Source organism: Pyrgilauda ruficollis, unplaced genomic scaffold, assembly GCF_017590135.1.
Source record: "Pyrgilauda ruficollis isolate IOZ18807 unplaced genomic scaffold, ASM1759013v1 scaffold2, whole genome shotgun sequence".
In the NCBI taxonomy this organism is placed as follows: Eukaryota; Metazoa; Chordata; class Aves; order Passeriformes; family Passeridae; genus Pyrgilauda; species Pyrgilauda ruficollis.
Genome location: NW_024519206.1, coordinates 17,597,344 through 17,612,306, shown reverse-complemented (window position 1 = coordinate 17,612,306; position 14,963 = coordinate 17,597,344). Strand labels below are relative to the sequence as shown.

The 14,963-nt window shown below is 36.0% G+C and overlaps 1 protein-coding gene across 4 annotated transcripts in view; it reads left to right on the top strand.

The window, feature by feature from the left end:
* The window catches only part of TOP2B (DNA topoisomerase II beta), a 61,718-nt gene that overhangs the window by 10,686 nt on the left and 36,069 nt on the right, over window positions 1-14,963 (top strand). For all 4 annotated transcript variants that reach the window (XM_041466170.1, XM_041466168.1, XM_041466169.1 and 1 more), the window contains exons 2-8: window positions 7,665-7,838; window positions 8,506-8,596; window positions 10,542-10,605; window positions 11,831-11,976; window positions 12,378-12,475; window positions 13,888-14,100; window positions 14,180-14,353. In XM_041466170.1, coding sequence (XP_041322104.1) covers window positions 7,665-7,838; window positions 8,506-8,596; window positions 10,542-10,605; window positions 11,831-11,976; window positions 12,378-12,475; window positions 13,888-14,100; window positions 14,180-14,353 — 960 coding nt within the window. The remainder of the gene's footprint in view (window positions 1-7,664; window positions 7,839-8,505; window positions 8,597-10,541; window positions 10,606-11,830; window positions 11,977-12,377; window positions 12,476-13,887; window positions 14,101-14,179; window positions 14,354-14,963) is intronic.

Here is a 14,963-nt window from a genome sequence, read left to right as displayed (position 1 = left end):
AATCTGTAAGAAAACAGTCATAAGGTGTCTTAAGGTATAACATTAATAAATGCCTTTTTGTGTTAGAGTATTTTTCCCTTGTTTGTCTCTGAATTTTAGCAGGAAATAAGAGATTCTTAGAAGATTATCTGTTACTAGATCATCCATGGATGTACTTTTTGATACTGTGTGAGCAATAAAAAAATTTAGTATTGGAACAGAACTTGTCAGAGGATAGTCAGTGGATAAAAAATTTCAGACCAACAGAACAATGTAGCAATAAAATTCAATTTAATTGTCATCATGTAAGGGCAGATGTTAGACACCTGCTTTTAAAGAACATAGTAAAGATCAGGATCTGCATGTATTGCTGGTTGTATAGAAGCCTGTGCCAAATAAAGCATGACTGTTGCTGTACTAACTTAATATGACTGAAAATGAATTCATATTTAAAACAATATGCATCATTTTCTGGTCAGAAGTAATTACAGTGAGCATACATATTTGCACAAAGGTGTTATTCTTCAAAAAGAATGGAGAAAGCAAATCCCTGAATTTTTACTTAAATCTTGTATGCCTCTGTGTTGTGTATTAATAATCCTAAATTAAAAATGATGCTACTTCTATGGTGTTTAGGTATTTACTAGGAAGATGAAGCTCTATAATTCCAAGAGTGTAATTCCATCATGCAGCTAAGCAATCTAGCAATACTTGTTGAAAAGTGTGGATTGGGTTTTTTTTTAACCCTATCCTCTTAGCTGTATGTTTATGCTCTTTTCCTTGCGCCACTAACTTGTCTGATTCTCTAGCAAGCTTGTTCAGAAAAGTGAGCTAGCAGACAACTGGTGGCTTCTGGTTGATGAAGAACGGGGAAAAGCTCTGTTTGCTCCCTGAACCAGATTGTTAGGAGGTGGATTTGATTACACTATAAGGAATGGAGGAGGGAAGAAAGAAGGAATTTTGCCCTTTTGGCTGCAAGGACTAGTTTTGGTTTTCTCTAACAGGGAAATCTGACCATTCTGAACTCTTCCATAGCTGGATCATCATCACAAATTCTATGTAATGTGATGCTTTCAGAGTCCAGAGCAAAGTGTCAGAATCAGGGGATTAAAAAAAAAAAATTAGGAATTTAAAATGAGCAGATGGATTAGTCTCACTGGTGAGTCTAGTTCTGGGTGAATTTTCTAGGAACTCCTTTCCATGATCAGCTTTGGGAAGGATGTGATAGAGAGATTTAGTTCATGTCACTAATGGTATGTGACAATCTATGGAAGTTTGCTGTGGTAAAAAGGAACTTTTACTTTTGTGTGTTTTCATCTTGGCAGGAGAGCCCCAACCATTTGTTAAACACAGCAGGAGAGTGGTTTATTTTGAAACTCCCTCCAGTTTTGTTTACATGGTGGGAGGTATTCTCAGCCAGAGTTTTCTTTGGGAAGATTGCAAAATGTTTAGGTAAAATTGTATTCCTTGTCAATTTTTCTGGGGCAAGAAGAGGCCATTATGATCCAATATGGCACACAGTACAGTCAAGAGCATGTTATGTATAGAATTCCCTCGTAATTATCAAAAGGCACCTATATACTTTTTTTTTGTAGTTACAGCATATCTCCCTCAGAAGAGGTAGTTTTGTCTTGAACTGTAATCTGTGGATTTCATTACTTAATTAACCTCCCAAGGTTTTACAGCTTAATTACACTCAAAATTTACTGTCTTGTCCCACTAAATGTGCTTATCTTACACTTTATTTAAGGAAATGTAGGACACATGGCATGTACTTTTCTAAATTGTTATGTCCCAGGGCTGCATTTGCCTATTCAGGAGTATGTATCAGGAGTATTCATTATATGGAGTAGTTTTATGAGTTTAAGGCAGAAAAGACAAAGCCAAAGGGAAGGAAACTTGTTCACCTACATGTTCTCTTCTAGGCTCATTATGCTTGTCTGCCAGTGTAGAAAATGAGCCCTTTTCTTGCCACCTAATAGGAGTAAGAAGGAATGGGCAGACTGAAGAAAAATGGCTTGCTAGTGTTGTTGTATGGAGGTATTTTGCAGTGGAAGAGACTGTGACACTGACCAATACAAAATTAAGTTTGTGTAAGTGGGGAGAGACATTAGTATTAAACATTTTTCAGGTTTTTCAACTTTCTATGATGTGGAATTAATCTACTTAAGTAAGAGTAAAGCCTTCACTTAAAGTAAGCAGTCAAATCAAGGATGTATATTCCAGCTATGGCAAGATTGAAACTGATGATGAAACCTGCCTTCTTTGTTATAGGTTTATATGTTATTAGATAGGAATAGCTTTTCTCTGGTGCTGCCAAACTCTCTAGATTACGTGTGTATTAAGATTTAGCTGTATTAAGTACAGCTGTTTGCAGCATAAGTAACCAAACTCAGCATGGTGGCTCAAAACACAAAGATGACATGACCTGGTTTTCATTAATAAAAGGCAATAAAAATCTCTAACTTAGTATGGATTTCATACGTGCCTTTTTATACACAGAAATGTCAATGGGTGAGCGTACAACATGGAAAAAACAAGGCAAAATGTGAAGAAAGAAGATGCTAATGTGAAATATGTGAGTTCATGGGTTGAAAGTAGACAGTAAAAGCCTTGTTACCAAACTGTTGTCTGTCAGCAGCTACTTGGGTTCTGGCTGTGGAGATCACCAAAGGAAAGAATGACTGCAGCTTTCACACAGTACTAGATAAATTCATGGCAAAAACACCTTCAAAAGGGAAGCTCTGCAGACATTTCAGTCATCCTGGGGAAAGCAGTTGCCACGATAAGACCTGGTTGTGGCAGCATGCACAACAGTCGTGATGTGGTAACCTGTGCAGCAATTGCTGTCACCTGAGAATTGGGGTTTTTCTGTCCGATTGTCACTATGCTGTGTTTAAGAGCATGTAGGAAGCTGGCACCATCAGTGGTCACTGTATAAAGCTTGACTGCATGTCTTTGAAAGAGGATGAACAGTGCAAGTATGAAAGGTTGTAGCTTTCCAAACTACTTAAGCATGGTCATCTTGCTGACTTATCCATATTTGGGTATTTGTCACCAATCTGGAGGGTTAGAAACTCCACAATATTAGTAAGAATTTTTAAAGTCTTGAATGTCACAAGAGCGTTGGGAAAGTCATACACCGTGTCTTAAAAAAAATAATAAAAAATAATAATTTAAAAGAATTGGCAACATTAAAATTGCAAAGCAGACCTTGAACATTGGGTAACTTGTAAACAAGCAAAAGGCAATCTCACTGTGAAGCAGAAGACTTAAGCCCTTTGTGACACTTGGTTAGTTCTCTTTAGGGGTTTTCTCATGAAACAACAGCTGATGCTGTTTTGAGAAGTGTTATTGAAGCTTTAACAATATGAAGATCTTTCATACAGGACAGAATACAAAAGGCATTCTTGAGACAGTTCCAAAATATACAGCAGAGATTGTCAGTTAAACAGCACTGTGGTTAAGTGCTTGCCTGGTTTAAAATCAAAAAAAAGAAAAGTGGGGGAGGACTTTCCTGTTGCATTTATTTGTATTTTAAGTAGAAATTCAGAATTTGGAAACACTTAAATTTTTTTTTTTTAAATCAAGGAACACAAAATATAAAGACTGTGGAGGATATTTGTGTCCGTAGATCTCTATCCTGTGCTTGGTGATGAAGATTTTCTCTTTTTTGGAGTGATTTCTAAGCATCACTTGAACTCTAAAAATGTCCATTTGAGATAGAGATAAAGATATTCAGAATTGGTTTTCTGGGTACAGCGCAGCTCAAGATGCTTGGCCTGGGAAACTGCAGTCCTGGACTGATCCTTGCATACCTGTGTAATTATATTCATTTGTAGAGTTGGATACTTTTGGGCTTTTGCTTTTATGCTTGTGTTTCAATAGCGTGTTAAATAAATTCTGAATGTTTATAACACGAGGGGTTTTTTGCATGCAGAATATCTATGATTCTTGGAGTATTGTATGAATAAAATCATACATCGTGAATGAAATCTGTCCTTCTCTATGACAATGAAATGAACATTTGTTTGGCATACTTTGTGATGTCTTAATAAAAACTAGAGCATTAAAGTTCTTTAACACTACTTTTTTCCTTTATTTTTTTTAAATCATTGAGCAGAAAGAAAATATGTTATGCTGTTCCTTTATGTATTTTTCTCCCTTCTTAAATCATACATTATCATGTTCTAGTGAGTGTGTTATAAACAATAATGGACATAGTGTCCCAGGGAATACTGTAGCAGAAAATCCTTACTAGTGCTGGCCTACAACAAACCTCAAGTGTCCCCAAGAAAGGGACACTTCTGCAGGCCTAGCTCTTTTTGGGCAGTAGAGTTTGTTTAGCTGTGATCTCCCTTGTCTGTCAACGTGACATTTTGAAAGCAGCATCTCAACAGAAGATAGAGTTTTGATATTCTACATTTATTACTGATAAATTGGAAACTAAGTTGTTAGTAAAACTTCCACTGGAAAACAGAAATGCATTTCCTAGCATTGCATTAAAGGCAATAACTTGTAGAAATCCCTTCCCAATATTCTATTCTGTAATAATTTTTCTCAATCTAGAGCTACTTGGTCTCAATCAAATGGACTTTTGCTAATCATCTGACTCTTACTCTGCTTGTCCCATAGCATTTTTGCTATTGGAGGTAGGAAAATTGTAGCCTAATTTTTTAGGCTAAGGTTTAAGTTCTCACTTTGTGTTAAAGTATTTGCCAAGTTGTGATGCATGGTTAGATCCCAGTCCTCACACTGGATGAGTAGAAGCATTTTGGAGAACTGTCTCAGAACAGTCCTGAGAATATAATAGTGATATACGTGTCAGCTGAAGGACTGTCATGTGGTAACTGCCTATCACAAACTTCCCTGACTGTAAAAACTTCTTATGGCCTAAGAATTGGGAGCAAATTGAACAGTTCTGTTTGAACTAGATTTTAATGGTCTTTGCGCGCGGAATTCTTTTGCATTCTATATCAGTTGCATCTCCTCTCTTCCATTTTTTCCAACACTTATTTAATCTGAGAAATATTATATTATTTTCCTGCTAGTCACTGGTCCCCTCAGAACAAGTGAACATAGTAAAACAGTGTTAACAGACCTGTGGGACTAGTAAGTGAGTTAAGGGTAATTCCTATGAGATATGATGTCAAAGATGGTAATAAAATAAAAAATATTTATATACATGTATAGTGAAACTCATTGAAAGCCTGGACGTCATTCACAGAACTACTTCAATGATAAAAAATTACAATTGCAATTATTGGCAATGCTTCTGTAGTAACAATTCTAGCATTCACAGAACTACTTCAATGATAAAAAATTACATTGCAACTATTGGCAATGCTTCTATAGTAACAATTCTTATTCCTCCTCTTCCGTGCGTCAATTTAATGCATCTGTTTGCAGATTTGCAGTTCCTTTTCTGCTTGCTTAGTTGATCCATAGCTAATATTTTTAGGGTGATGGTGGCAGGGTTATCACAGTTTACAACCAAATAACTGTGAAGGCTAAATTAACTTGGATACCAAAGCCCTCTAATCACCCATGTGATTTTGCAACTTCCATTTGGCAGAAAATGAGAGAGACCCCAGAAGAATAGTGATGAGAGCTAGTGTTGTGGTTCCAACTCTGCTGTGTGTAATCCTGGTGCCAGATTGTGAGGTTCCCTGGGTTCTTTCCCCTTTTCCTCTGGATGCTGTCTGATACAGGAGTAGTTAATAGAGAATTTTGTTCTAATTTGGCATGTTCAGGTTCACTCCTGGCCAAATAATTGGTTATTTTCATCACTGGGGCATGCAATCTGCCTCTCTCAAAGTTCTGGAAGTGTGCTTCCTAGAATTTCCATAAATAAACTAGAAAAATGTGATCTCTAAATCTGGAGGAGAAAGGTAATTTCCCGTGTTATGAATAGAAGTAAAAGCTTTATTCTTGTGCTGGCTGAGCTGGGAGGGGGGAGGTGTAGAGACATCAAAGCCTGAGTACTAGAAGCTGGAGAAGATAAATGAGGTTAATATGTAGATAATTGTGTGCTATAGATTGGTGTTTGGCCTTTTTGATTCTGCTGAAGTTGATGGTGTGAGTTCAGTATCCTCTGCTCCTTTTTTTCTATGGATTTATGTGCTTTCTTGCCCTTCACTTTCAGTGCTGTCTGAGGCTGCAGCAAAAGCTAGATCGAAGGAGAAGTGATTGCACTTCCTTTTGGCCACAAAATTGTAGGATGACTGGTTAAGTGAAGGTTGGAGTTTAGCCTGTATTTACTTTATATAGACACATGCTGGAAACAGCTAAATGAGAGGGAGAAAGTTTGCCTGAGTGACAAGTGGGTTTTGCCCTCATTGTTTGTCTGGTGATCGTTTGTACTGGTCATGTAACACCTGCTTCAGAGTTGATAAAGCCCCTCTGAGAGAAGGAGGCAATTTCAGGTACTGGGTGGGTGGGGACAGAACTTCTTACATCTTTCTAAGCCAGGCAAATAAATCATGTGAGTTAAAGTTACTCTTACTGGAATTTTTAAGATAATTTAGATAATTTCAATTTATGGATAGGAATGCATACTGTAAAATGTCATTATTAGTCTCTTTGTATGTATGCTTTTACTGTCTCAGAAGAGGGCCTGTCTTTTTTGGTTGTTCTGAGATTAACCTTTTTTTATGTGGTTTTCATTCAATGGCAAGGAGATATCTATCAGGATAAATTGCTGAAAGTCCACCAAATCTCTTTATCTTACCTCCCTCCCCATCCCAAAGTGAGTTAGTTTACCATAAAACTGTTCTTCAAGATATTTTTCATGAAATTCAGACAGATTAGGCTTGAATTGTGTTTAAATTCCAGCATTAGCCTATGTGATTCTCTCTTCTTACAGTCCTTGGCTTATTAAATAGAATCACAGAATGACCTGGGTTAGAAGGGACCTTAAAGATCATCGAGTTCCATCCCCCCTGCCGTGGGCAGGGACACCTCCCACTAGACCAGGTTGCTCAAGTTCCATCCAACCTGGCCTTGGACACTCCCAGGGTTGGGGCATCCACAATCCCTCTGAGAAACCTGTTCTAGTGCCTCACCAGCCTCACAGTAAAGAATGTCTTCCTAAAATATATAATCTAAACCTACTCTTTCAGTTTGAAGCTATTCCCCCTTGTCATTCCTCTATATGCTCTTGTAAATAGTGTCTCTCCTTTCATCACAAAACATTCTGGGATTGTATCAGGTTTGATCACTTCAGTAGAAAATGTAAATTATAGTAATTGGGAAGCCAGTAGGAGAGGCATTGTAGTGTTTCTTAAGTCCTGCTGAATGAATTGTCCAGACTATAATGTAAAGGTGTAGTACTGCTGTTACCGTTTGGAACAGTATTCAGTGGTTTGGATTCAAATACTTATACACAAAATGGATGTTATAAATACTTAACCTGAAGAAATGGGTGCCTTTTGTGCTGTTGTTTCCTTATTTTGGTTTATTGTGCTTAGTAAATTGCTGAAGTTTGAATATGCAACAATTTGTTAAAGATCTGTCATGTAATCTGTTGATTTTTCTCTGTTGCTTTATCTTAATACATCTGAAAACTTAACATTTAAATTACATGACAAGTTTTGATTGTAATTTAGATCTCTGTCAGATTTTGTTTATATCTCAAGAGTGACAGACTGAATGAGGTTGATTGTTGGTTTGGTTTGGTTTTTTAGACATTATTTGATAATCAGATGAATGCTTCAAAAAAGGAAGACTCAGAAAGCATTAATAAAAATGACACTTCAAAGAAGATGTCTGTTGAGAGAGTTTATCAGAAAAAGACTCAGCTTGAGCACATCCTCCTCCGTCCAGATACCTATATTGGGTCAGTTGAACCCTTAACTCAGGTAAGTGTCACCAAATTTACAGTCTTTATGGTTTTTGTTGTTTTAATGAGGAAATGTCTATTCTGGTTATTAAATAGATGCATCTCTGTTTTTCTCAGTTTTCTGAATTAGAAGGTCAAAAACTGTGGTCTTGTTTACGTATGCTTGTGTAGGAAGGGGATGAGATAAGACCTGCTTTAAGGCATTGAGTGCTTGGTTCATCTGAAAAGATACAATCAAAAAATACAGTCAAAATACAAACACCTGTGTGTGTAAACAGGCAGCTATGTGTGTATAGGTCTGTGCTCACAAACATGCCTATGTGCACGCTCATGTGTGTGTGCATATATTTGTAAGCAGCATTTATACTAGGTGCAAAAATGCTTTGGTCTCTTGGTTTAGGTAGAGAGCAGAGAATTTAAGCCTCCTGCTGGCACTTTCTTCAGTTGTTTCTGTGAAGTTGTAAATGGCTTTGAACTTCACTGTCTGTACTGTTGGGAGTTCCCTGCCAAGCAGAAAATAATGGATTTTCATTATGGAATTCTTTGTGGATACAGCTATAACTTCTGCAGACTTCTGCTTTTGTCTTGTGTGGCTGCAGTAATCAGACTGTAAGAGGAAAGTTCCTGAATCATAGAGTGGTTTACCAAGACAGTAAATACTTTTATTTTATTTTGTTTCCATGTAGTTAATGTGGGTTTATGATGAAGATGTAGGAATGAATTGCAGAGAAGTTACCTTTGTTCCAGGCTTGTACAAGATCTTTGATGAAATTCTTGGTAAGTGTTTTTAACAATAATACTGCCTTAGCATTGTAGAATACAAGCTTTTCTGAGTGCTCTCAAAGTACATCAACTTGTATCTAAGTTTAAATCCCAGACTTGAGTCCTGCTAAACTATAGGGCATAAAAATTTAGTGCATTCTAGAACTATAGAAGAGTTTAAAAGGGAGGAGTTTTCAGCTGAGCTTGTAAGAAAAAGTAAATATTTGTTACTGAATATCCAAACTAGATCATTCTTTATGATCAATATTGTTACAAAATTTTTAATCTGTGAGGTGTTTTTAGGGCTGCAATTCAAAGTGACATTTGAAAGAAGATTATTCCTCTGAAAGAATGCAATTTCGAAGTTGTCTGAGTGTTCAATTCGATCATCCTTTCATCAGTCATTGAAACTTCCTCCTTCTCTATGGAGGGATAGTGGTGGTAGTTTTCATGGATCATTTCTAGACTTCATACAGTTTTAAAATAAATGAGTATCATACTGCCATTAAAAAGCACTATGAAAAAAATTTATTTTTAGAAAATTTTGTCCAAATTCTCTGAGTTACCTTGGCTTACTGGTTGATGGTATTCTGTTGGTGACAGGCACACACTAATCAGCAGTAGAGATGTGAAATATCTGAATGCTGTGCTGTCTTCTGAACTGATATTTTGGCCTAATTGACATGAAATCTTGGACTTATCAGATTTTATGAAGTTCTGCTTAAAGGATTGGTAGGATTACCTCATAAATTAAGTTATGGTCTACTGAGGTCAGTTTTGTTGTGACCTTCATTAGGTTCACAACTTTTCCACATCTCTGAAATTGCTTTACAGCATTGCTGTCTTTGAGGTGATTTATCTTAACCAGATAGAAAATTATGCTTAGTGTTTTTTAATATTATTTTAAACTTATTACTTAATTTGATAAACATGGGAATGAAAACCTCTAATCACTTCTGTTTTGAGTGCTGCCTCATAGATCTAAGTTTTTTGGCTTTTCATGTTTGGGAGACCACTTCCATATTTTCCCATTCAGAAGGAAGATCAGTATTCTGTCATTATTGTAGTACTTCACGGCTTATTGCTGCTTTATGAAGCACTGATAAGTGCTCCAGAGAGTGGGGTTTGAGAGCTAAGGGAAAGTGTAGTAACATTGTGAAAATGGGACATGTTAGCTATGCATGCTTTTGAATGAATCTGCATGATTTTAGCAAAAGCACCTTGAAATATCTGATCTTATACTGAGGTCCTTGTCAGCTGTTAAGATACTGTACTTCGGTGTTTGGGGGTTTTACCTTCATCTGTTTCATGGATGATGAGACAGAAACTGAAAATGACTGTCATGTGTTTTTGTGTTTAGTGGCCACAGTCACATTTCTGTTTGCTGTAGTTCATATACATGGCAGTGCAGTTTAGTTAAATTCTGATCAAGTGTTCATTTCCAGGTATCCTTGTTTTGATCCTAAACTATGTAGGCTGTTAGTTACAAGTCTTGCAGGCTCTTTAGAGAGAACTTCTGCTGCAGTCAGAACTCTCCTTAATGAAGGTGACTTTTTTGGTGGGTTTCCATGTGTAGACTGGTCTGGTGATGCATGTAAGTTTGTAGGGTTTTTCATGTACATGCTGCAACGAATATCCAAACAAGAGAAGAATGAAGTGCTCAGTATGTTAAGAACAGTTATGAGCTCACAAAATACACTTCTATATTTATTTATGAGATAGTCTAACCACTAGAAATAGAATCACTAATTATAAGAAGGTTGAATAATATCTTCTTGTAGACACTTGGTTATATTTATAGACTCCAGTGCTAAGATACGAAATATATACAAAGAGCTACCAGATGAAGAAATACCTGGACTATTGTAACTGGTGGTGGAATATGTATCAAATCAGTTTTACAGACCAAGAGATTAATAATTGCCTATGAAGTGTTAATTTGTGCTACTTTGTTTCTTAGTAAATGCTGCTGACAATAAGCAGAGGGACAAGAATATGACTTGTATTAAAATATCCATTGATCCGTAAGTAAAAGCATGTTTTCATTTGCTTTCCCCTGCCAGTGCTATTGCAGTTTAGATTTGTACAAATGATTTTACTAATGACATTGAATTTCTTGAAAACAGAATATTGTTGTAATTGTTTCCATTAGCTTCATGTGTTAAGATGAAGAGGTGAATTAAAAGTGGTTATCATTAAGTGCTACCATTCTGAATTTGTAATAATTGCTTTCCTTAACCATTTGTTAAGGTTTGAATGAAACTTAAAACCAGAAGTTCATAAAATTTATGAAAAATTTAAATTGGCAGTGCATAACTACAGCCAGTCAGGCTCTTTACAGATCTTAAATACCAGCGCTGAGGTTTTGTAACACAGTTTTGTCCCTCTTGAACCTCTGTGTTAACTCCTTTAGCATTAGGATAAGACTCTTTGAATTAGTCATCTATATTGCACTGAAACTTTATATTACAAATACATCATTACCATGTTTTTTGAAACTGAAAACCTGAAGAGATAATTTCTGGTGCGAAGTGCAGTATTTAAATGGATGCTGATTGGGTTCCTTTAGTAGTACTTTTTCACTGACATTTAACTGACTAATAAATTATTTAGAAAGCTACTTTTCAGACCTAATCTTTAGGGTAAATATGCTGAGAAGCAATTTTTCTACTTCCGTCATGGAGTGGGAGGGAAATTGTAAATGTGTAAATTTGCCTGACCTGTCCTGATTTTGAACTCTCTAATATTCAAAAAAGAAAATCCTGTGTAAGAGCTAAAAATATTAATGATGCCAGATATTGATGGATTTTGGCACTGATACATAAAATAAGTCACAATATTTATCATAGCTCAGAAATAACACTTTTAAACAGATGATAACTTGTCTGGATAGACTTCAATGAAACCTTAAAAGCTACGTCTCTAACTTGAGTTTAATTCTGTCGCTGTCAGGATCCTGTTGCAGTTCATGTTGACAGTGAAAGCTCTTCAAACAGATTTTTGGGGGTTATTGTTATATGAAATACTGTCATGTATTTCAGTTAAGCTCCTTCTTCCAAGACATCTAATAAGCAAAAATATGTGGAGTTTTTTGTAACTAAAATCATTAGAGCTCTAAGTAAATGTGGTAAGAATATGGTCTTTTGCTATATTTTTATGTAGTTATTTTATTTACTGTGTTTAAACAGGTATGCAGAAGTCTGTTTTCAAGATTGCATTCATTTGCTTAATGTCTTCACTATTTTCTAGGGAATCAAACATTATCAGCATATGGAATAATGGAAAGGGGATACCAGTTGTGGAACACAAAGTAGAAAAAGTATATGTACCTGCTTTAATCTTTGGGCAGCTACTAACGTCCAGCAACTATGATGATGATGAGAAAAAAGTTACAGGCAAGGCTATTTAATGTGCTGTGTTTTATTCAGTTAAGCCATGGTGTGACTCTTCAGTATGCTTCCCCCTCTTAATTTTTCTCTGTCTTTTCTATTTCATAACAGGTGATGACTTAGTCACCTTTACTATAGCTCTTAGAGTAAAAAGATTTAAAGGAAATATCTTACTTTTACTCTTTGAATACCAGTATTTACAGAAACATTTACATTTACATCTCTAATGTCAGTACTCATTATTGAGTAACAAACAACATACTTTTATATTTTAATTCTGATGTATATGAATATTTAAAAACTTCTGCTCCTGAGATGCAGGGAAAAATAAATTGGATAAATTAGGGTATGGTTTATTATCCTAAATTTAAACTGACCTTACTTTACTATATGTTGGTTTTTTTCAGGTGGACGCAATGGCTATGGTGCAAAACTTTGTAACATATTTAGTACAAAGTTTACAGTTGAAACTGCTTGCAAGGAGTACAAACACAGCTTTAAGCAGGTATAGAAGTGTTCAAAGCTTCTGTCTTTTTTATTTTTTTTTTTCTGTGCTGTAGTTACAGGTCTAAAATCTAACACATATATTTCAGGATTGTTTAACGAAATGGATAATTCCTCATTCAAAGGGATGTGTAGAATTTGCAGGCTAGGTTAGTTCAGTTGGTAAAAAATGGTATTTTTGAATGTTAGGCTTTTTGGGTAAAATAATACTTTCTTTGGACTGTTTGGTGACTAAAAATTTCTGTTAAAACTAAAGTATATTCATGTACCTATGAAAAGAAATATAGTCAGTTGAAATATTTTGAAATTGCTGTAGTATAATTAGTCAAAAATATCTTTCTACTTAGCTATGCAAACATGGAAACAATTATCTGTGTAATTTTTAATGGTGTTAAAAAACAGATTTTTCAGTTTTTATGTAATGAATTTAACTAGCCCCATGGACTTAAATGCAAATCCCTCACCTGAACCCAATGCTCATTGTTAGTACACAGACCAAGACTGTGATCAGGTCTACTGTATTTAGCTTTGAAATGGACACCTTTCTAAAAGTTTAAAGTACTTTGGCAGAGTATTAGATACCAAAGTTCCTTGGCTTTACAGTCTTTCCCAGTTGGGGGCTTTCTTCTCTTACTTTCAGGACAATTAATTAATTTCTGGTCATGCTGTCATATCAATACATAAAAAATATACTTAATCTGTTATGCCTGTCTCTTAAAAAATGTAATATTTTATGCTGACTGCCAGAGGGCAAATTAATATTGGTTCAAGTGTACTTTTTGAAAATGACTAAATGCTTTATGGCTTGAAGTGGTACGTTTGCAGTATTTTCAATATCTGTGAAAATTTATTAGAACTGAATTTTGATCTATGCTGTGAGCAGATGTTCTGCTTGATCATGCAGATGTGCCCATGTTCTTAAATAGGGAACGATACAAGACTCCTGAGTCAAATCTGAGCACCTTGGGTTTGTTTTTTTTTGACACACTGCACAGCCACCAAGATGCTGTCCTGGAGATTACTGAGTCTCTGCACAGGGACTAAAAAGCCTCTCTGTAGAGGTGTGTGGTAGATTGAAAGTGTTAAATGGAAGGGTAACAAGGACTGTAATCCCAGCTCACTTGTTTCTAATTTAGTAAGTTCTGTGGGAGGCTCCATTTGCATTAAAATCATGTCCATCAATGTAATAATACCTGCAGGTTTCCAGAAACCACAAATATGCTGTCACCTATGCTTATGCTTACCTTTGTAAATCAATTAACTTTGTGTAGTGTTTTACCAGAGGAGATTTCTAAAGGAAGTTTGTGAGCTTTTTCTTGTGTAACTCTTGCAATCCCAGCATAGCTAGAAAACGGAATAAAGGAGGAGGATAATGTGTTGTAAACTAATATCTAAAATGTTTTGTTTCCAAAGACTTGGATGAACAACATGATGAAGACCTCTGAACCCAAGATTAAGCATTTTGAAGGTGATGACTACACATGCATTACATTCCAGCCAGATCTGTCTAAATTTAAAATGGAAAAGCTTGATAAGGATATTGTGGCCCTGATGACAAGACGAGCATATGATTTGGCTGGGTCGTGCAAAGGAGTCAAAGTCATGTTGAATGGGAAGAAACTACCTGTAAGAGCATCACTTGATGTATCTTGAGTGTTCTGAGTCTTTGGTGCAGAGGGTAGTGACTGTTACCTGTTACTTGTAGGTAAATGGATTTCGCAGCTACGTAGATCTTTACGTTAAGGACAAGCTGGATGAAACCGGAGTCGCGCTCAAAGTCATCCACGAAGTCGTGAATGAACGATGGGATGTGTGCCTCACTCTGAGTGAGAAAGGGTTCCAGCAGATCAGCTTTGTAAATAGTATAGCTACCACAAAGGTGAGTGGTTAGATCAAATGGTACGAAATAGAAATGATAAAATGCGTGCTGAGGCTATGCCCAGTCAGGTGTTTGATAAAACAGTGAGTCTGGGTTGCTATAAATAAAAGGTGAGGTAATCCACTGCATGAGAGGAGCTGGCAGAGCAATTGAATGCAATCAAAATACATTCATAGCAGTATTTCTACATAAGCACTAGTTTTGAAAACGCTAGTAATCATTATTGGTGATACTGATGTCTTATGTGAGTATACATGATGTTGAAGAAAATGAAGAGAATTTATTTCTTCCTCTTAAACACATTGTAATAAGATAATTCTGAAAGTAAGGTTAAAAAGTGTACAAATGTCTTTAAAGCTACCAGCAGCAAGTTTTGGAGGACAAAAATGGCTTTTGGTGTTCTTGAGAAATGACTGTCCATTTATTGCTTTATGATGGAAAAAATTGCCCTGAAGTTGTTGAGATGAAGTTTCTTTTATTTGTGTATCTTCGTAAGGATACCTAGGTTTTCTTTGCAACTGTAGTGGTAGTGATATAATAACAAGGAAAGCTCTGAAGTTATGCTAAAGCAGCAATGTGCTCAGCATACTGTGCTCAGCGCTTCTCAGCT